The following is a 23,233-nucleotide window of genomic DNA, read 5'->3' as shown; positions in this document are numbered from 1 at the left end:
CCTCCTTTACCAAAGGAACTGGATAGTAATAATGATTTATCAATTCAATTGGCCTGTTTTTTTTTTTTTATAGACCTTATAGTACACGTAGAACATTGTATATCATTGAGACAATTAGCTTCTGTTTTCACTTAATTTATTGCAGATGTGAACAGTCAATCCTTCACAGGATCTTTTTCTTTATTCATGAACTGAATACAACAAAAAAAGAAGACACATGTAAGTTATCTTTAGAAGTGTCGGAAATTTCTTGTCCTCCTAGACCGAGTGGCTTCCGACTTTAGTTGGGACTTACACAATCAATGTAAATAGTTTCTTCAAAAGAAGCAAAGACACTAGAATGACTAGAGCAAAGGTAGAGTTTATTGCGGCAAACCACAATCAATCCGAGAGCATCTGCATGTCATGACATCGATGGTCTAACCACACCTGGCATTTCCTCCTGTTTTATACATTTTGACCCTTAACATTGATAACTCCCCAAACCTAGGTCCTCCTCAATTACCATCAGTTATTACCATTATTAGAAATCTTCAGATGTTAAACCTTCCCCCAAGTATTTTTCATTAACATTCAAATATTCCAACATTCAAAAGGTCAATTCTGATTACCATTATCTTCAAGATTCTTCGAGAGGGTTGGACCACAAAAAGTGGGAAGTATACCACTGTTTCACTTCATTATTTTACTTCGATTGGTTGCCCGTGCAATTTGATCATGCGTGAGTACGTTGCTTTTTCCTTATTTCATAGATTATTCTATATTATTATTTTGTTAGCAATTTTATTACTTTGCATAAGCTCATTAGTATTTTTTAAATATATTTTTAACTTTAATACTTTGATGGTTTTAGTAGGCTGCTTAGGCTTTCCACAAATGTGGTAGATTTCACTGAAGAGGTATCATTCCCTTTTTTGGCCTGCACTTGGGGCGAGCTTCACAGAAGACATGTTCTCCATCCCCTTTTATGGCAATATCAACAATTTCCCTATTCATGACTCCTACTGTGTCTGCGTACAACTTACATGTTGTAATTGAGTGTCATATGACCTATGGGACATTCCTATGGGCTATGTTTTCTCAAACACAAATAAGCTAATATTGAATTCTGCACTCCCCCCTTTGCGGATTTAAATCCGCAACCAATATGCCACTGACACTGTAACCACCCACTCTACACTCCTACATTCCCCACAACGCATAACCAACAAGGGAATATATATATATATATATAAATATATATATATATATATATATATATATATATATATATATATGTATATATATGTGTATATATATATATATATATATATATATATATATATATATATATATATATATATATATATATACAGTGAGGAAAATAAGTATTTGAACACCCTGCTATTTTGCAAGTTCTCCCACTTAGATATCATGGAGGGGTCTGAAATTGTCATCGTAGGTGCATGTCCACTGTAAGAGACATAATCTAAAAAAAAAAAATCCAGAAATCACAATGTATGATTTTTAAACTATTTATTTGTATGATACAGCTGCAAATAAGTATTTGAACACCTGAAAAAGTCAATGTTAATATTTGGTATAGTAGCCTTTGTTTGCAATTACAGAGGTCAAACGTTTCCTGTAGTTTTTTACCAGGTTTGCACACACTGCAAGAGGGATTTTGGCCCACTCCTCCACACAGATCTTCTCTAGATTAGTCAGGTTTCTGGCCTGTCGCTGAGAAACACGGAGTTTTAGCTCGCTCCAAAGATTCTCTATTGGGTTTAGGTCAGGAGACTGGCTAGGCCACGCCAGAACCTTGATATGCTTCTTACAGAGCCACTCCTTGGTTATCCTGGCTGTGTGCTGTGTCATGTTGGAAGACCCAGCCTCGACCCATCTTCAATGCTCTAACTGAGGGAAGGAGGTTGTTGCCCAAAATCTCGCAATACATGGCCCGGTCATCCTCTCCTTAATACAGTGCAGTCGCCCTGTCTCATGTGCAGAAAAACACCCCCAAAGCATGATGCTACCACCCCCATGCTTCACAGTAGTGATGGTGTTCTTGGGATGGTACTCATCATTCTTCTTCCTCCAAACACGTTTAGTGGAATTATGACCCAAAAGTTCTATTTTGGTCTCATCTGACCACATGACTTTCTCCCATGACTCCTCTGAATCATCCAAATGGTCATTGGCAAACTTAAGACGTGCCTGGACATGTGCTGGTAAAAGCAGGGAAACCTTCCGTACCATGCATGATTTCAAACCATGACGTCTTAGTGTATTACCAACAGTAACCTTGGAAACGTTGGTCCCAGCTCTTTTCAGGTCATTGACCAGCTCCTCCTGTGTAGTTCTGGGCTGATTTCTCACCTTCCTTAGGATCATTGAGACCCCACGAGGTGAGATCTTGCATGGAGTCCCAGTCCGAGGGAGATTGACAGTCATGTTTAGCTTCTTCCATTTTCTAATTATTGCTTCAACAGTGGACCTTTTTTCACCAAGCTGCTTGGCAATTTCCCCGTAGCCCTTTCCAGCCTTGTGGAGGTGTACAATTTTGTCTCTAGTGTCTTTGGACAGCTCTTTGGTCTTGGCCATGTTAGTAGTTGGATTCTTACTGATTGTATGGGGTGGACAGGTGTCTTTATGCAGCTATAGACCTCAAACAGGTGCATGTAATTTAGGATAATAAATGTAGTGGAGGTGGACATTTTAAAGGCAGACTAACAGGTCTTTGAGGGTCAGCATTCTAGCTGATAGACAGGTGGTCAAATACTTACAGTGAGGAAAATAAGTATTTGAACACTCTGCTATTTTGCAAGTTCTCCCACTTAGAAATCATGGCGGGGTCTGAAATTGTCATCGTAGGTGCATGTCCACTGTGAGAGACAAAATTCAGAAATCACAATGTATGATTTTTAAAGTATTTATTTGTATGATACAGCTGCAAATAAGTATTTGAACACCTGAGAAAGTCAATGTTAATATTTGGTACAGTAGCCTTTGTTTGCAATTACAGAGGTAGTATTTTCTGTAGTTTTTCACCAGGTTTGCACACACTGCAGGAGGGATTTTGGCCCACTACTCCACACAGATCTTCTCTAGATCAGTCAGGTTTCTGGCCTGTCGCTGAGAAACACTGAGTTTTAGCTCCCTCCAAAGATTCTCTATTGGGTTTAGGTCTGGAGACTGGCTAGGCCACGCCAGAACCTTGATATGCTTCTTACAGAGCCACTCCTTGGTTATCCTGGCTGTGTGCTTCGGGTTATTGTCATGTTGGAATACCCAGCCTCGACCCATCTTCAATGCTCTAACTGAGGGAAGGAGGTTTTTCCCCAAAATCTCTCAATACATGGCCCCGGTCATCCTCTCCTTAATACAGTGCAGTCGCCCTGTCCCATGTGCAGAAAAACACCCCCAAAGCATGATGCTACCACCCCCATGCTTCACAGTAGGGATGGTGTTCTTGGGATGGTACTCATCATTCTTTTTCCTCCAAACACGTTTAGTGGAATTATGACCCAAAAGTTCTATTTTAGTCTCATCTGACCACATGACTTTCTCCCATGACTCCTCTGAATCATCCAAATGGTCATTGGCAAACTTAAGACGTGCCTGGACATGTGCTGGTTTAAGCAGGGGAACCTTCCGTGCCATGCATGATTTCAAACCATGACGTCTTAGTGTATTACCAACAGTAACCTTGGAAACGTTGGTCCCAGCTCTTTTCAGGTCATTGACCAGCTCCTCCCGTGTAGTTCTGGGCTGACTTCTCATCTTCCTTAGGATCATTGAGACCCCACGAGGTGAGATCTTGCATGGAGTCCCAGTCCGAGGGGGATTGACAGTCATGTTTAGCTTCTTCCATTTTCTAATGATTGCTCCAACAGTGGACCTTTTTTCACCAAGCTGCTTGGCAATTTCCCCGTAGCCCTTTCCAGCCTTGTGGAGGTACAATTTTGTCTCTAGTGTCTTTGGACAGCTCTTTGGTCTTAGCCATGTTAGTAGTTGGATTCTTACTGATTGTATGGGGTGGACAGGTGTCTTTATGCAGCTAACGACCTCAAACAGGTGCATGTAATTTAGGATAATAAATGTAGTTGAGGTGGACATTTTAAAGGCAGACTAACAGGTCTTTGAGGGTCAGAATTCTAGCTGATAGACAGGTGTTCAAATACTTATTTGCAGCTGTATAATACAAATAAATAGTTTAAAAATCATATATTGTGATTTCTGGATTTTTTTTTTAGATTATGTCTCTCACAGTGGACATGCACCTACGATGACAATTTCAGACCCCTTCATGATTTTTAAGTAGGAGAACTTGCAAAATAGCAAGGTGTTTAAATACTTATTTTCCTCACTGTATTTGCAGCTGTATCATACAAATAAATAGTTTAAAAATCATATATTGTGATTTCTGGATTTTTTTTTTTAAGATTATGTCTCTCACAGTGGACATGCACCTACGATGACAATTTCAGACCCCTCCATGATTTCTAAGTGGGAGAACTTGCAAAATAGCAGGGTGTTCAAATACTTATTTTCCTCACTGTAAATCTGTTCTTGACTGCCATTATAGTTATGGCATGTAGTTGACCTTTGATTAAATCTAGTGCGGCAACTGTGTAATTAATAAAACGCTGCTGATTATACCATATGTAATTTATCAAGTGGGAATTGCCCAGACCCAGGGGAGCAAGGCGGTTAGTGCAGTTGCCCCTGAAAAATCCATGGCCAAATGTTGAGGGAACGAGCTGACATTTGAACTATCCTCTGAGATATATTTATGCCAAGAGTGTACTAGTTCAATGATACGAATTTTTCCTTCTTGCAAAACCGGAGCACAACAACTCTTCCAGTCAGGAGGGAGAGTCTGCCTAGTGCCAACTCATTCGCAATACCAAAAGATGTCTGCTAAGGGGTTGGTGCCTTTGTTCACTGTTACAATAAATGGCACGGTGCTGCTAGTATTAACCGCATCGCTAGTGGTGTGTCGAAACAAATTTCTGATGCTAGATGAGTGGACTCGCATTGCTCAAAAAAAATGGTGCCAAGAAAATTACTTCCATTGCCACAAAGACAAAAGGGATATTGCCGATCTTTGGGGCACTCTTACAAGGGGATGGCTTTCTAACAGGGTGGGGATAAAGCGATGGGTGAGCTGATGGTCGTGTCACAGGCCGGGGTGGCCTTCCCTCCCCTTCACAACGTACCACCTCGAGGAGTTACCCAGAGACACCAACAGACCAGACAAGGTAATTAACATCAAAAACTTGTATTTTATTTAGTTAAAATAAGTCCAATCTCAAACTAAAATCCACCGCCTGATCCTCCTCTCTCTTCTACCAGGTTGCGTGGGAAGTTCGCACAACGATCCCTCTTCAGACGGACAGAAGCAAACGATGGAGCAGACACTGGTAAGGGTTCAGACAACAGTTCCTCTTCGGCCGGAAGTAAGTAATGGATCAAGCACCGATAAGGATTCGCACAGCAACTCCTCTTCGGCCAAAGATGAGTAATGGAGCAGACACAGGTAAGGATCCGCCCAGCGGCTCCTCTTCAACCGGAGATAGGGGTTGACAGTCAATAACTGGGTCTTCTTACCACAGAACAGCGATGCATAGATCTCTCATAAATCCTCTTCAACTCAGACAGAATAGAGCTGCATTCCTGTACAGCATATGCTCAGCACACAGCAGTTAATTAATTTCAATTTGACCTTCAGAGCCCACAAGTAGCCAACTGGGGAACGGGCAGACACAAAATTACAGTTTCCACACCAGTGCACAATTCAGTCACTTGAAATGATCACACGTGTTCACTTCACATTAGGCACTGCAACTCACATCAACTCACAGTGAATAGGGTCTCTTCTCGTGGTCCCGGCCGACTCTCTCCGCTCAACTGACAAACTGTACATCCAAGCTGTGTAGGTGGTCGACTATGGGAACACAACTGACATTGAAAGGCTTCAAAACAGAACTCACTGAACGCCGGGGCGGCTTCACCACATCATAGCGGGTAGCGGGCACTACAGGCATTAACTTCCTAATAGGACTGGCAGATAACTTTTATCTGTTCGATGAGATAACGCAGTTCAATCATACCACTGCTCTCCAGCTCTTCCTTCTCTGCATACAGTCTTTCCCGTCCTTTAACGATCTGCCCTCTCGTGTACTGCTCGACGGGATCAACAGATCAACAACCAAAGATTTCCTCCAGTCTGCATCAACCCCAAAGATTTCGCTCCAAATTTTTCTTTCCCTGCTGCACATCAACCGGATCCTTTTATAATCCCCCTCACAAATCCATATCCCTCGTGGCCCAATCTCTGCTCCTTGCCCAGCTGCCACTCATTCCCTCATTAGCAAGCTCCGTCAGCCTGTTTACATGGAAAAACCCAGAACTGTTCTGGTGTTACATTAAACTCGATACCACCGGAAACAAGAATGGGGAGGGACAGTTCCGCTTATTCGTCACCCCGTGACAGTCGCAACTGGCTATAAGGTTAACAGGCGAATATCTGTCATGGGTAATAAACGTGGCATCTAGCGCTCTGAGTAGGCAAGTAAGTGGGCACAAGTATTCTTCGTCATATGGGGTAATGAACATTCAATGGGACCTTGAATAGGTTGTACATGGGGAAGATGGCTGGCCATATCATGGCATACTATACATCAGGGGTCTCCAATCTTTTCCAGAAAGGGCCAGTGTGGGTGCAGGTTTTCATTCCAACCAATCAATGGCCACACCTGATCATTAGATTTGAACAGGTAGAATTTGGTGTGGACTCGCTTGGTTGGAATAAAAACCTGCACCCACACCGGCCCTTTCTGGAAAAGATTGGAGACCCCTGCAATACAGAAAGAAAACAAAGAGGCGAGTGAGGCTTTAGTGACAGACAGAGTTGCACAAGGCCCAACTGAGTGAGATCACCCGACACAAACAAGAAGAGAAAGAAAAGAAGAGAGGCATTACAGTAAAGCAAGTTGCAGTAATGGTTCCAACTGCTATGTCTAATTCACAGGACCAAATGCAATAAGCACAGGCCCCAGTGCAAGCAGGGGCACATTGGACACAACTAATGACGGAACCAAGTGCAACCGACGCAACCATCTGCAGTGGCCCAACAAGCAACCCTGCCAATGATCCAACTAGCAGCCCCAGTATATGTGTTTGCCAGCGGACTGCAATGGCCCCAGCACAACCAAAATGCTAGACATTTCACAGAGGAAAGAGGGAAAGAGGAAGAGGAGGAAAGCTTAAAACTGATATCAAGTGGACATTGCGGTGCCCCGTGTCTCCCTGATGGTTGCGAAAAATTTCAAGTGGGAAGATGTAAGTTCTATGATGGAGGAAGCACAGGGAGTTGGGATGTGGGTGCCAACACACAATGCTTACATACACCTATCACCCGATAAAGGTTTTCTGCGAATTTCACAGGTATCAATTGATCAGACGGTAGCTACACACACAGAGATAGAAATAGGAGAAGGGGAGGTGAAACAGTTAGCATTGACAGGGATTAAGATAGATAGGCAGACAAAGGAATTACTAAAAACAGTGCTAGGAGGTTTGTGGACAAAACACTCAACTGATGTAGGACTAGTAAAATCTGCAGACTAGTGAAAATACAGGTTAAGCCAGGTGCACAACTATCATACCAGAAGCAGTATCCCTATGTCATACAGGCTAGGAAAGGGATAAGGCCCACTATTAAAGGCCTAATAGAGGCAGGAGTATTAATACCAACCAAAAGCAATTGCAACACCTCAATTTTTCCTGTTAGGAAGCCCAATTCAGACAAATGGAGATTAGTTCATGATCTAAGACCAATAAATCATGTGACTAGCACAGTCCTCCAATATACAGATGATCTACTGATTTGTAGTCTGACAAAAGAACAACGTCAACAAGATTCACTAAGCATACTTAATATGCTAGTCAAAAATGGTCACAAGGTAAATAAAGAGAAATTGAAATTCTGTCGTGCAACCGTTGAATACCTGGGGAGAGTATTGGGGGGAAATACAAAGAAAATTTCCCCTGCACATGTGGAGGCTATTTAAAAGGCCCCACAACCCCAAACAGTTCATCAGATGTTTTCTTTCCTAGGAATGGCAGGGTTCAGTAGGCCCTGGATATGTGATTTTGCTCAGCAGGTACAACCACTGAGGAACATGATAAAGACAGTGGACCAAACTAAACCCAAAGCTTCACTAAAATATACATCAGAAGTTCTAGCAGCATTTAATGCAATTAAGACAACATTGTCCTTGGCACTAACATAAGCTAGTCCTGATTATAAGAAACCATTTCACCTGTATGTGTCTGACAGACGAGGCTTTGTCTCCACTGTGTTAAAGCAAACAACAGCATGAAATGGGAAAACAACCCATTGCATACTATAGCACCACGCTAGATAACATAGAAATTGAAATGCCACCATGCTATCGTGCCCTAGCCGCGACAGCGCAAAATCAACCAGTACCAAATGCAGACCTGGTGCTGTTTGTAGATGGGTCATGTTTTCGTGACATAAACGGAAATAAAGCCAGGTATGCGATAGTCACACCACAAGGGGACTCGTTTTATGCTGTCTCCTCAGTATCAGTGTCTCAGCCATGCTCTGCCAAATTAGCAGAAATTAAAGCACTAACAGCACCTTGTGAGTTAGCACAAGGGAAAACATTCACAATATACAAAGATTCAGCTTATGCACATGGCGTCTCTCACATGTATGGCCCAACATGGGCACAGCAACAAGTAGATGGGACAACAATTAAAATTGGTCCCTATATAGCTGAACTCTTATAAGCTATGACTTTGCCAGCCAAAGCAGCTATGGTTAAATGTCAAGCTCATTTTTGTCGATGGCAAGCTTCAAAGTTATGTTAAACAAAAAACCCATAGGACTTTGTTTTCACATACTGCAGAAACCACACACGGAGAGCCACCCACAAACGAATGTCCTGTTGAACCAGGAGACTGGATGTACATTACTGATCCAAGGCGAAAAAGCCCATTTAAAGTGGTATTAACAACTCCTACAGCAGTAAGGCATGCACAATTTTAAGCCACATACTCCAACCACTCCACTGTCATGTCAACGATAGGCATCTCTAGCGTTCGCGTTACTGCAACAGCCACACCATTTAACTCAGGGGTCTCCAATCTTTTCCAGAAAGGGCCGGTGTGGGTGCAGGTTTTTATTCCAACCAAGCGAGTCCACACCAAATTCTACCTGTTCAAATCTAATGATTGTAAATGATTATTAGGTGTGACCATTGATTGGTTGGAATGAAAACCTGCACCCACACTGGCCCTTACTGGAAAAGATTGGAGACCCCTGGTTTACAAAATGGATCATGTGGGCTTGGTAAGTTTTACAAGGCATTGTGCTTATGCCTATTACTCCTTCCAAGGACCCCTGTAATTCAGACGGAAATGTTTTTTTCCAATACCATTCGAAACAAGCTTTTACTGGTGTCAGAATCGTCCCAAGGGGCACCAGTTTCCTCTCCCCAGGCATCTTGGAATGTTTGGATAAACTTAGCCACATTTTCCTCTTCTCCCAATCGCATGGTTTCCAATCTTTCTGGGTCCAGCTTTGTGGTGTATTGTTTTCTCAAGGTACCCCAGATGCCATTTCGGAAGGGACCGAATGGAAAATGATCATGTCTGGAATCTTCCGCATCATATCTGACTTTCGCTTCTTTAAAGATCCCCACTGTTTTTGGCCTTCCTATGGTTTTTTGGCCTTCCAGAATCGCTTTGATATCTCCAAGTGCAAGCTGGTGTCCCATCGTTTTTTCTTCAAATTGTGTACCTCTTCATTGGGGTCAGGTGGCGTGTTTCTGTACTTGCTTCACTAAAGTTCTCTCCCCTTTGCTTCTCTGCTTGGGCCTCGCTTGTCCACTCACATGTTTTTTCGAACTGCTTCAGGCTGGTGTTCAGTAGTTTACTTTCTTCTTGCACCAGCCCATAATTGGCTGCCACTTGTTTCTGGGTTTTCCTGGCCAGTTCTTCTATCTTTTTTACCTCTTTCTTGAGCTCTGCTACTGATTCCGCTATCTTCTCCAGGTTTTCCTCTTGGTCCAGTGGAGTTATTCTTACTTTTCCTTCCATTCTCACTAATTTACTGTTTACTTCCCCCTCCCTGAAGGCTTTGTCACCTTGCGGGGGACATGCTGTGACTCTTAGTTCCTCCCTTACCTTCAGACATGGGTGTGATCTTGGTGCCCTTGGGGGTGCTTCTCTCGGTTCTTGTTCCAGCTCATCATCAAACAGTTTCATCCCACCGGCCTCTCTCTCCTTCTGGCTCTTTGCTTCGCTGTGTTCGCTTCCCCTCAGCCCATAGGGAGTGCTGCTCTTGATGTACTCGGCATAATATTGTTTGACTTTTTCATTAGCCTCGTCCACAGTTCTTTCACTCTGAAAGAGATTGTCTGCCTGTTCCATTCGGAATAACGGCTCTGGGCAGAGCTCCCGGTGTGCAGTTGCCAGTGTTTGCTCTTTTCTCATTTTCTTCAAGCTTGTAGTATCCGCTTAGAACTCCATGCACTTTTAGGTCTCCAGTAGTCCATCCATGACTTTTCAGTTCCATCTGTTGATGAGTTCCTGCTGGCTTTGGAAGACATGCATCATTGTAAAGTGGTGACCAACTGTGCCCATCATGCAGCCCTGAGAGTGGCGCTGGTTCCTTCTCTTCCTGGCTTTCTACACCTTGCTCTCCCCTTCCTATAACTACTTCCCCTTTCTTCTTCCGCTCTTTTGTCTCTCTCATTCTCCCCTCTGTTTCGAACCACCCCACTATGGATTTCTTCCACTCCAATTTACTTTGTCCCTTCCTTGCCATTTTGTGCTCCTCCCACTCATCTAATTTTTTCATCAGTCCACACAATAAAACATTAAATGTGCCTTCTTTTGGCCATTGCAACTCCCCACTTGTCCTGTTATGCCATTTCTTCATGTATTTTTAATATCCTTTTCAAAAGGCTTATGCTATAATACTATGTCGTTCGACAGGACGTTCCTCTTTATGCATAATTTCAGCTTTGCTTTTTTCATTTTTTCACTCTTTAATCATGCGCTCGAGTTTCATATAAAGTCTCCCTATAAAGTTATTTTAAGAACATGACAGTCAGACCAGATTCAACCCAAAGTTCTTTATTGACAGAAATCTCAGCTTTACCTGATTCTTGTTAGTCTCGCTGCTCCCTTACCACCCTGATCAGTGCCTCCGTTCTGCTCTGTTTGGATAACTTCTTGCCTTTGTTTCTACACAAAAACAGTCTTAGTTTCTTCACACAGCTGTCTGTCACAGGCTATAATGTTTTATAACAGATTTACTTTATCCACACATTCATGTATTTAATATTACCTTATACATTTATAAGCTTGCTTGTATCTTGTATCTAGTGTAGTGTTATACTTACCTTCCGGGTGCGCCGAACTTTTTCCCTTAGCCAAACCACTTCCCCAAATGAATACAGACAAACACCACTTAACCTTAAAATGCTATACTAACACACTACACACACTGGGTCCAACCCTGTCCTAGTGACAGTGACTCACCAGCCTGAGCTCGGGTCCCTACCATGCAGACCTATCCTCACTGATAGTGGTATCTAGGGCAGGCCTCACACCTGACCATTCAGTCCTGCCCGCCCGTGAAAATCCAGTCACGTTGGCAGCGGTATACTCCACTCGCCTGTGCAAACCTATATCACACAAACCGTCATCACACCTAGAAATCCTCTTGTCATGCACAATATAATGGTATCCGCGAGGCTTCCATTCACACAATTTACATTTACACACATCCAGAGTTTCCCTATTTCTCTCTTTGGAGGTACAAACTTAAGTTACATCCTCTGCAACTGCTCATCCATTTACCCGCAGGTAAATTAACCAAATTGTTTGCCAAACATCCCAACTTTTGTACCTGGGGTCCTTTACTCCGGGACTAGTTTTACCCTTGTCCTCCTAGACCGAGTGGCTTCTGACTTTAGTTGGGACTTACACAATCAATGTAAAATAGTCTATTCAAAAGAAGCCAAGACACTAGGATGAGTAAAGCAAAGGTAGAGTTTATTGCGGCAAACCACAATTAACCCGAGAGCATCCGCATGTCATGACATCGATGGTCTGACCACACCTGGCATTTCCTCCTGTTTTATACATTTTGACCCTTAACATTGATAACTCCCTAAACCTAGGTCTTTCTCAATTACCATCAGTTATTTCCATTATTGGAAATCTTCAGATGTTAAACCTTCCCCCAAGTATTTTTAACTATCATTAACATTCAAATATTCCAACATTCAAAAGGCCAATTCTGATTACCATTATCTTCAAGATTCTTTAAAAGGGTTGGACCACAAAAAGTGGGAAGTATACCACTGTTTCACTTCATTATTTTACTTCGCTTGGTTGCCCGTGCAATTTGATCATGCATGAGTACGTTGCTTTTTCCTTATTTCATAGATTATTCTATATTATTACTTTGTTAGCAATTTTATTACTTTGCATAAGCTCATTAGTATTTTTTTAATATATTCTCAACTTTATTACTTTGATGGTTTTAGCAGGCTGCTTAGACTTTCCACACTTGGCTTAGGCTGCACTTGGGGCGAGCTTCACTGTGTCTGCGTACAACCTACATGTTGTTATTGAGTGTCATATGACCTATGGGACTTTCCTATGGGCTATGTTTACTCAAACACAAATTAGCTAATATTGAATCCTACAGAAGACACATGAAAGTTATACTTTTTAAGTTACTTATAAAGACTTCCCTATAATGAAAAACTTGCTGATTAAAGACAAGTCATTTACAGCAAAGCATCCTTTAATGAAATGTTTTTTTTCTGTTGAAAAAATGACAGAACATGATTTTTATGTATGATTTGCCCAGTATGAGTGTACTAATTTTACACCTACAATTTAATTTATGCAGTTATTATCACAAATAAATTGCTATATCTTATGTGGAGTGTCCAGCATAATATGACCCTATGAATGATTTGTGACTATAGAAATAGTAAAATATTAGAACTAGTACATTAATATAAACCTGTCATTTGTATTGCAGCTAAAATTTCTGACAAAGCTGCTGTAAAAGAAAATGAATCAGCACCTTCTTAGCACTCAACATGAACATTACAACAACAATGTTGTATAACACAGAATAAAAGATTTTGTGTAGGGATTTTAATAAACTAAAACTCTTTCGATTACTGTTTTCTAGAGCTGTTTTTTATTTTGTTTAGTTTTGGAAGCAAAAAAAGCAGAACCGACATATTGTGCTTACACAATACTGTTACTTTATGTTTATCATCTGCATTTTTAATTTTTTTTTTGCTCTAAGAGCATCATATAACCTGCTCTTATATGCTTACCGAAAAATAAACCACAGCCATAAGCAGGTCACCACAGTTAGTCTTCATTACACAGTAGATATAAACTGTCTGCTCAGATTTTTTTTTTTTTTTAAGCATAATTCAATTCCTCAACAAATTTCTGGTAATATTTTCCTGACACAAATCTAATTAGGTGACTAATGTAGAGCTAATAAAGTCTCATCAAGGCAGCGCAAAGTATAGTATCTCAGTTTAATGTAGTAAGTGCTCATGGAAAATTGTTTGAACTCAGCTGAGAAATATGACCCCGGTATCATCACGAGCGGGTGTTATGGATATTCAGCCAGACAGTCAAGGAAAAATCATTAGCTACAGCGCTACACTTTTAACACTCCCTGTTTAAGACCTAGAGTTCACTTTAAATGGGTAATTAAAAAAATAAATTACAAATACATTTTTGTTCTCTAGCATCCTGGCTTTGCTATACATCAAAATGTAGGTAGAAGACTAGTAAATCCTGCTATTTTTGTGTGAAGTGAAACTTTGATCTTAATCATCTAATGCTGAGATGAGTCATGATGAGTAATTATGATCACCTTAAATGAAATTTTTTCCTAGAACTGCAACCACCATGACTTGTCCTTTTCTATAAGTAATTAGCACTCTGTACTCAAATGGCAAACATGCTCTTATAGGATGATGTTCTTATAAACAATACATGCTTTTTATTTGAGTTCTTTCCACAGATAAATTTCAAATATCTTGCTCCAATTGATCAACTCAAAATCATGACCTGCCAAAACCTTAACATGGCTCCTAAATCCTCCCCAAATTCTTTAAATCCTCCAACTACAGATACTTAAGATACACCATCCCATCTATTTTTATCATTCTTCAATAGCAATTATTAGCAAAATTATTTTTTTTCTATAATTTCGAATGCTATCTTCAATAACTTGCATGTTTAAATGAATAAAGAAGCTCTGAAACCATGCAGGAGCAGTGTGCCACTGATCTCCGCCTGCTCAGCTGGATGAGGATGGTGATGAAGGAGGTGGGGTTAATAGCTGCAGCAGTGAGCGCTGATGGTAAACTGAAACTCTGGACAGCAGGAGCCTGAGGAACGAAAGAGCCCATAACCTGGCTGAAATAAACCTGCAATAAAGCCCACAGTGCTTTGATTTTGATCTGTGGTTGAGTTTAGGGCAGCATGAGGACTTTAGTGGTGTGGATGGCGCTCAGTGTCTGTGTGAACATCGCAGTGACGGCCTGCTCAGGTGAGTGTGGAGAAACTAACATTTATCTGTCATTAGTGACCTAATAGTGTGGAGAAAAGATGGATGTATGGGATACAATTTCAGAAAAGTAAATGTACAAAAAAGTTACCTGTCATTGGAGAGATTCATTGTTTGAACCTCTAATAGATCTTTTACATGGTAGCGTGATTGCTGGATATATTTCAAAATGATTTGAAGTACACATTTAGACTTTATACTTGTGCCTTTCAGAGGTTTACATTCAAGGTACATAACATGCACTTTCTCATGTATTATATACACACACTAAACATCCAAAAAATGCTCCTATTATAGCACCCTAGCAACATGGAAAGGTACAGTTTGGTAATTTTCAGGAAGGTATTATCACTCTGTATAGCTGAAGGTAATAAGTAAAAAATTTGCCATAAGAATATACTTATCTAGCATAACCATGTAGGCTACTAAAAGTGTAGCTACAGTATCATTTTTGGACAATAATAATTTTACAATTTGTACAAATATATGTAAAAAAAAGATATATATAAATGAATATATATATATATATAAATGAATATATATTTTTTAAACTGATAGATAGATAGATAGATAGATAGATAGATAGATAGATAGATAGATAGATAGATAGATAGATAGATAGATAGATAGATAGATATTATGACCTATAAATAAACATTTAACATGTAGAATTCAATATTTAGATAGATGTTTGCTAGATAAAAATATATTTTATTAAGTTTTGCTCCTAAGATATAAGATAATCATAACTGTGACATAAATTACTTTTATGATACTAAGAGAAAAGAAGTTCTTCAGCCTTAAACCTAATACGTTTTAGGTAATTACGTTGACGTCTCCTGTGTGAAGACTATTGTTTGTAATTTTGTGATAACATGCAAAGAAACAAATTGTGTGAAAGATTCACATGTGAATGATAACGATGCATTCACTCGAGACTAGATGTAAAAAAAAAAAAGAATAACAAATAGTGTCAAAAACGTGATTGCTTGCTTCATGTGACTTTTTTGTAAAGACTATAATTCATTGTTTGCTGGCCTGTTAAAATTTCTGTTTCTTTGCTATTTCTTTTCTATTTCTTCAGTTAAAAGGCTGGGTAATAACCCGGGGCGGTTCGCCAATGCCACTTTAGTGCGCCTGTCTGAGTATTTAAGCGCTGGATATAAAAAAGGAGTACGACCTGTAAAAGACTGGCGTGACTCAACCATGGTGGCAATCGACTTAATGGTCTATTCGATCCTGAATGTGGTGAGTAGAACAACTACTAAATCAATAGAAATAGAAATCAATAAAATGATCAGGCAGGATTAATATTTGTTCATTTCTGATTGTGGGTGAATGTTGTATAAAAAAAAAATCTATGTCGTATTCATAATTCAGGATGAGAAGAACCAGGTTTTAACAACATACGTGTGGTACAGGCAGGTAGGACATGGTGAAATATAAGCTCTTACACTTTTAAAAGTAATTTACAAACCATCCAGATAATAATATAATAATAATAATAGGAATAATGATAATAAGGCTTACTTTACTCATGTGAAGCAATGGATCGATGAGTTCCTTGTGTGGAATCCAGAGGATTTCGATGATGTTCGGCAGATCTCAATCCCGACTGCAAATGTCTGGGTTCCTGATATTCTCATTAATGAGTTGTGAGTATAGAGCTGATATTGCCCTTTACACTAAAGGTTTTTCTTTGTATATGTATATACTGTGCAAACTAAAAAAAAGACCAAATGCTATTCCACCTCAATTAATAAATAACAATGCAATTGGATTTTTTTCAGGTTTGTGCACATTTCTTTTTACGAGATAAAATCTTTAGACATATCCCAATGTGCCAGAATGATAGAAAACTAAAAATCTAGGTCTTCCTCATGTTTTTTATGGAGTCAAATGTGATTAGTTCAACAAATTATTCTTCAGCATCTTCTTCTGTTGTATCAAATTTTTTTCTATTATGTAAAAATTATGTAAATATTGAATTCTACATGTTAAATGTTTATTTATAGGTCATAATATCTATCTATCTATCTATCTATCTATCTATCTATCTATCTATCTATCTATCTATCTATCTATCTATCTATCTATCTATCTATCTATCTATCTATCTATCTATCTATCTATCATTACAGTGTAGACGTTGGAAAGTCACCCGACATTCCATATGTGTATGTAAGCAATGATGGACTTGTACAGAACTACAAGCCCATTCAGGTGGTAACAGCCTGCTCTCTTAACATCTACAACTTTCCTTTTGATGTCCAGAAATGCAGCCTCACTTTCCAGAGCTGGCTGCACACTAGTAAGTTTACTTATCTTGAATTTCTCAATAAGCCCACCCTCAGAAAGTGTTGGCTCTCTGGAGAAATTATTTAATATGTTTAATTAGGCTATACATCTACAGAGGCCTGGTTTACATGAAACTGTGATGTCCAATAATGAGAAACCCATTGCACTTTTACTGGTTTATTATGGTAATAATAAAAAAAAAATCACAAAATGGTAACAGCAGTTTAATTGAGCACCGGCAAAGCTGTCAGCATTGTACCAAGAAGCAGCGATCAGTCTGAATGAAGTGACCTTTAGCATATCTCCTCCTGTAGTTAATGACATCAACATCACGCTAATGAGGGACCCGAAGGATGTAAAAGATGACAAGTCTGTGTTCATGAACCAGGGAGAGTGGGAGCTGCTGCATGTCTTGTCCAAATACAAATCCTTCAGTGTGGACAACGATGACTACTATGCTGAAATGAAGTTCCACGTGTGTACCACCTTCCTCTTACTGCTCATTATTAGAGATTCCTTTGTGGTGATGATACCACAATTAACAATTAAATGATATTTACATATTTGCCTTACTCTAAATTAAGTCGATCAGACAAGAATGTGATGCCACTTAATGTGCTTTTTTCTTTATAAAAAAACATTAGCTTTGTAGCTCAAGTTTAAAACTACAATAGCAAACTTCAGATACCAAACATGTCTTTACTGATGAGTTACATTTGGAATGAGAGAACGATTTGGCCAAACTATTGCAATAAACTTTTTACATTTCGAGCTTTGTTACCACATTACTGGGAGATTGCTTCTCATGCTGCTACCCTCAGGTGGTGATTCGCCGCAGACCGCTGTTCTACACCGTCAATCTACTTCTCCCCAGCATTTTCCTGATGGTGATGGATATTGTGGGCTTCTACCTTCCCCCCGACAGTGGGGAAAGAGTATCCTTCAAGATCACTCTGCTGCTTGGATACTCCGTCTTCCTCATCATTGTCTCTGACACACTGCCAGCCACCGCCATTGGCACCCCTCTCATTGGTAAATGGTCCGTTTTGTTTTGGAGAAAAGAAAAAAAAATTATATATATATATATATATATATATATATATATATATATATATATATATATATATATATATATATATATATATATATATAGAGAGAGAGAGAGATAGATAGATAGAGAGAGAGAGAGAGAGAGAGAGAGAGAGAGAGAGAGAGAGAGAGAGAGAGAGAGAGAGGGAGAAAATGCTAGTGCTGTGTGAAGAAGCTTGACAGAGTGAAAAATGCACGCCATTAGCCAAGAAAGCTATATAAATTATGAAAGTGTCATGTTGTGGAAAATGTGATCATGTATGAATCAAAGTTCAAATTGTGTTGTACTTAGCTGAGCATTACCACTAGTTGTGATTGTTAGAGGTTTGAGATATAGGACCTAGTCATTTCAATTAGCCAACAGTTCTATAGCATAATACTGTATAATAAGATAAAAATTTTTTTTGAGGCAACAAGAATTAAAATGGGATGCAAAAGCATACTGGGACTGACAGGTATAGACTCCACACCTTTTTCGCTGAGGATGATGGGTATAGACTCTAAACCTTCTTTACTGGGGCTGACAGGTATAGAATCCACACCTCTTTCACTGGGACTGATGGGTATAGAATCTATATGTCTTTCACTGTGACTGACAGGTATAGACTCTAAACCTTTTTTACTGGGAATGACAGGTATAGATTTCATGCCGCTTTAACTGAAATGTAAAGATATAGACTCTACATCTGGTATAGAGGCCACACCTTCTCCACTGAGACTGTCAGGCAGAGAAGCCACACTTTATTTACAAATTAACACTTTATACGATGGTACAAACCCAATAAAGATGAATTTGTGTCTTAGTGTATATTTACATATTTTCCAAACAAATTAATTTGTAATTTATGGTAAAAACCAGCAAACAAAACCTCAACAAACTTAAGTTAGTGCAAAACATTTATCAGAACATAATTTTAACAGTTGCAAGTAATGTGTTGGGTGTGTGTGTGTGTGTTTGTTTGGGGTAGGTGTTTACTTCATTGTGTGCATGGCCCTGCTGGTAATCAGCCTCACTGAAACGGTGCTAATCGTGAGGCTGGTGCATAAGCAGGACCTGCAGACACATGTGCCGCAGTGGGTCAAGTACTTAGTGCTGGAGAAGGCTACCGTCCTACTCTGCATCCGCAACAAGAAGTTCTGCTCTCTTCTGTCACATGAGTCTGGCCTGCCACGCTACACAGAGAACAACATGAACACAGGTAGGCAGGCAGAAAAGGTAATGTGGGGAAAAAAAGTTTCTTAAAAAGACTTTCCACTAGATTTTTGGGTAACGGCCAAAGGGAATTGTGCACAGTAGTACAAAAGAACACACATGGACAATGATTTCTGTATAAAAAAATTGTTGTTCTGATTCCAAAGGTGCAATGGGGTTAAGAGTAAGGTTCAGCGCAGGACACTCAAGTTCTTCCAAACCATGTGTATATAAAGCTCAGTTTGTATACCAAGGCATTGTTGTACTGGAATAAGTTTGGTCTAGGTTTTTAAAATCCATTCCACTGAAATTTGAATGCTACTGCATTAAATACACTGCCTGGACAATTGTTTACTTTCAGTATCATAACAGCAATTTAAGGGAAGATCCTCATACAGAGTGTATAAGTTTATGTTCAAGTGTTCACAAACCTTGTCTTAATAATGTTAACTCAATCAAACCTTGAGTTAATAATTTTATTGTTTTTCTGTTGCCAGTCCGCTGTAACCACCACCACTGTGAAAGCGACATGGACAGGAATCTTGTAATGGGACTTCCTATTCGAGACAGCACTCCTCCAATCATGGACAACATCCTGCACGAAGTCTCGTCCATCCGGCAGTACCTGGAGAAGAGACAGGCTTGTCGAGACATCGCAAAGGAGTGGCTGCAGGTGGGCTACGTGTTGGATGTTCTACTCTTCAGGGTCTACCTGCTGGCCATGCTTGCCTACAGCATCACCCTGGGCACACTCTGGTCTGTCTGGCAGTATGCCTGAAAGACTTAAAAAATGCTTCGTTATCTGTCTTCTTAAAAGCAGTTGCTGTATGTTGGCAGTTAGCACTTTTGTGTAAAATTGACATACACTCGACACAAGCGGTGTCACACAACAGAATTGCTAGTTGGTGAAGCATGGAGTGTGTTAAGACTGCAGTAGGTGTGTTAGCGCCACTCACCACGCCAGTCAACAATTTCAGCTTTCATTGCAATATGTAACCCCTGATGTCACTTTAAATGTTGGACTTAATGTTTGGTTGTGTACAAGTATGTGTAAGATCTGAATAAGCATTATAAAAATAGACTTTAAAAATAAAGTCTGAACCTTAAACCAGAGCAAATAACCAGCATTTGTAGTCTGTAGCTACTTTAGTTTAATCTGAAATGACTTTTTTAAAAATTGTGTTAATTCCATTACAGAAAAGTTCTGTTTTTTACACATACTTTATTCCCCCTTACATATTAATTTTTAAGTTACAACAGTTTGTGTCCACATTTCTATTTTCAAACACACAATTTATTTATTTTGTGGTTAATCTTGTATTTTTTATGTTCATTTTTTCTATACAGAGAATCATTTACATATGATTTCTGACACAATTCAATTTTCTCATTCACTTTAATTAAAAAATGTTCATAACACAGATAAAAATCCCCTATGATCACACGTAAATGGTGATTTTTCTATAAAGAGCCTTGTCAATGTGAATATAATGTTATAACATATAAAGACTGTTAAAATGACCACATTTTGAGCTTTCATCATCAAAAACATTTGCGAACGGAATAATTTTTGTTATACATACCCTGCGGTTGCATTCCATTTTTCTAATTATTTCTATTCTCTGTGTACGCCTTAATCATTTTAATGTCACTGTTGCCGTCTCTTAATTGAAGTGTGTACTGAAATGCATTGTATCTAAAGTGTTCAAATGTTGTATTTTACTGGCAGATAATAAGCAAAATATCTCAATGTCGTACATACCTGTAATCATACACATATACTTATTTCTTCCAGATCAGCCAAGATGTGTTTAACGTATTGAGTTGGTTGTTTATTTTTACTCTGGCTGTTGTAGCGAACCTGTAAGGAAAGTTTAGAGTCTAAATCAATCCACCTCAGTAGACATAGTTTGGCTCTGTAGTAGCATTTGTACATAAACGGTTACATAAAGTACTAACTGCTTTCAAAAGATAAAATATAGCAAACAAACTGATACTTTATTATAATCTGAATAACTTCTAGCCTACAAATCAATTCTAGCTGAGGAAGAAAGTGATTTGGCTTTAAAATGGCTTCCACAGATGTTTTTAGCTGAATAATTACCTTTAAAAAATAAAAATGTGTATTATATAGTGTTTGAGGGTGGAATTTAGGTCTAACATTAGGTTTAGGAAAATTCTAGAATTACTTGCATATTAATCTTTATAATTAACACATTATATTCAATGTCCAAGATTCATTTGGTAATCAACTTTTTTTTTTTTAAGTTTACATTTCTTTCATCATTATGCTTCATTGTGGTTAAGTTTTTCTTTTCTTTTCTTTTCTTTTCTTTTCTTTTCTTTTCTTTTCTTTTCTTTTCTTTTCTTTTCTTTTCTTTTCTTTTCTTTCTTTTCTTTTCTTCACAATGCTTTTCTACTAATGTTCTACTTCACTGCATGTCGTACCCTGTATGTATGTGTATGTGACAAATAAAATTTGATTTGATTTGATTTTGATTTAATAGTGAGATTTACGCTGCATTTGTGTTATAGGTGTGAGATTTCGAAGTTCGGAACCAGGTCATATTTCACCTCTGGTCATTTAAGCTATAGAGTGGGGAAAAAACTCTATTAGCACCTGTGATGTGTATTTTCTTCTTCTAAAAACTGCAATCTGTATATAACATTTTATAGATTTAACAGGCAAGTTTAAGTGTATATTGATTAATTTTAACTAAATAATTGTATTTACAGTATACCCCATATAAAATGAAGAAGCACTACTTTGCTTACTGTTGTGTGGCCATGCAGATTTTATACAGTATCACTTGCTGAACTTGAGCTGAAATGTGCTTGAATAGTAATTCTTAATTGTGGGGATTTTTTTTTCTGTTTTAAGGACAAAATTTATAAGTTCCGGCCATTTCATTTCCTTATCTCTATACTGTACACAAATAGATCTGCTAATACCGCTATCAGTGCCATCACACTCGCCGTCTCGCATATATACCGCTAACTAACCAGGCTGAGTCTCTGTTGCAGCTCTATAGCTGCACTGCAATGTTCTAATGGTTTTCAGACTTTGCTTCTTCTAAACTAACTATGATGTTAAATGTGCTTGGAAAATGGTGAGCAAGAAAATCCTTGCTCTTTTGCTTTTACAAGATAACAGCAAAACCTGAATGTTTGTTTGAGTGTTGATTTTTATTTCTCTTTTCTTAATAAAATTCTGTTTCAGTGGCACAGACAGTGTCTCTATGTGACATCAGCACAGCACACAAAACCGCAAGCACTGAAGCACTAAGAACTAGGGTGGACATTTCATTTAAGATTCCTCTTATCAGTTGGATGATTTAGCCTGATAGCTTCAGTGCAACTAAAGAACCAGGCTTCAGACACCAATCATGACTTGACTGATTGACTACATTATGGTTAAAAAAAAAAGGATAAAAATTGCTTTGCAACTGGGCCCACTCTTTAATTATTTGGAAGTTAGGTATTATTACTTGCCTTAGGACAAACCCTAAATGTACTTATAGTAAAGATTTTTTTAACCCCACCAGAAGGCTTATTGTGATTGGATAAATGGCACTGACACCCTGGATAATTAAAGGAAAAATCAGTTAGACAGACAATGGCAGCATTGATCACAATACAATCAATGCAGCATCATCTAGGCAGCCTGTCAGAGTAGCGTTCTGCAATTCACAAGCTATTATCCCATCAGCCAGTTAGTAATTTGATTTATATTGCTACAGTTAGTCTTTAAAGCGCATAAAATCATTTACAAATTTTATGCGCTTTAAACACTAATTGTAAATCAAATTACTTGCTGTAAAATATAGATACTGTAACACATAATGTATATGCACAATGAAGAGAAAAGCACTGGGACACTTGACTTTTCCATTTGTGGTTCTTCCCCAAACTGTTATATGTTTATTCATTTACACATATACAATATAGACAAAAGTTTGTGGACAGTTTACTATAAGATTTTTGTTATAATGAGCTGGAGGTTCAGT

At 38.9% G+C, this 23,233-nt stretch overlaps 1 protein-coding gene across 1 annotated transcript; it reads left to right on the top strand.

The window, feature by feature from the left end:
- Positions 1–320: 320 nt before the first annotated feature.
- On the top strand, positions 321–22,451 carry htr3a (5-hydroxytryptamine (serotonin) receptor 3A). Its single transcript, XM_083564909.1, has 10 exons — positions 321–721; positions 14,350–14,629; positions 15,732–15,895; positions 16,028–16,072; positions 16,193–16,302; positions 16,789–16,958; positions 17,260–17,420; positions 17,767–17,977; positions 19,003–19,233; positions 19,724–22,451. The coding sequence occupies exons 2-10, from the start codon at positions 14,563–14,565 to the stop codon at positions 20,002–20,004; spliced, it is 1,440 nt and encodes a 479-aa protein (XP_083421035.1). The 5' UTR covers positions 321–721; positions 14,350–14,562; the 3' UTR covers positions 20,005–22,451.
- The last annotated feature ends 782 nt before the right edge of the window (positions 22,452–23,233 follow it).

This window comes from Silurus aristotelis (assembly GCF_946808225.1).
Source record: "Silurus aristotelis genome assembly, chromosome: 16".
In the NCBI taxonomy this organism is placed as follows: domain Eukaryota; kingdom Metazoa; phylum Chordata; class Actinopteri; order Siluriformes; family Siluridae; genus Silurus; species Silurus aristotelis.
This window is presented reverse-complemented; position numbering and strand designations above follow the sequence as displayed.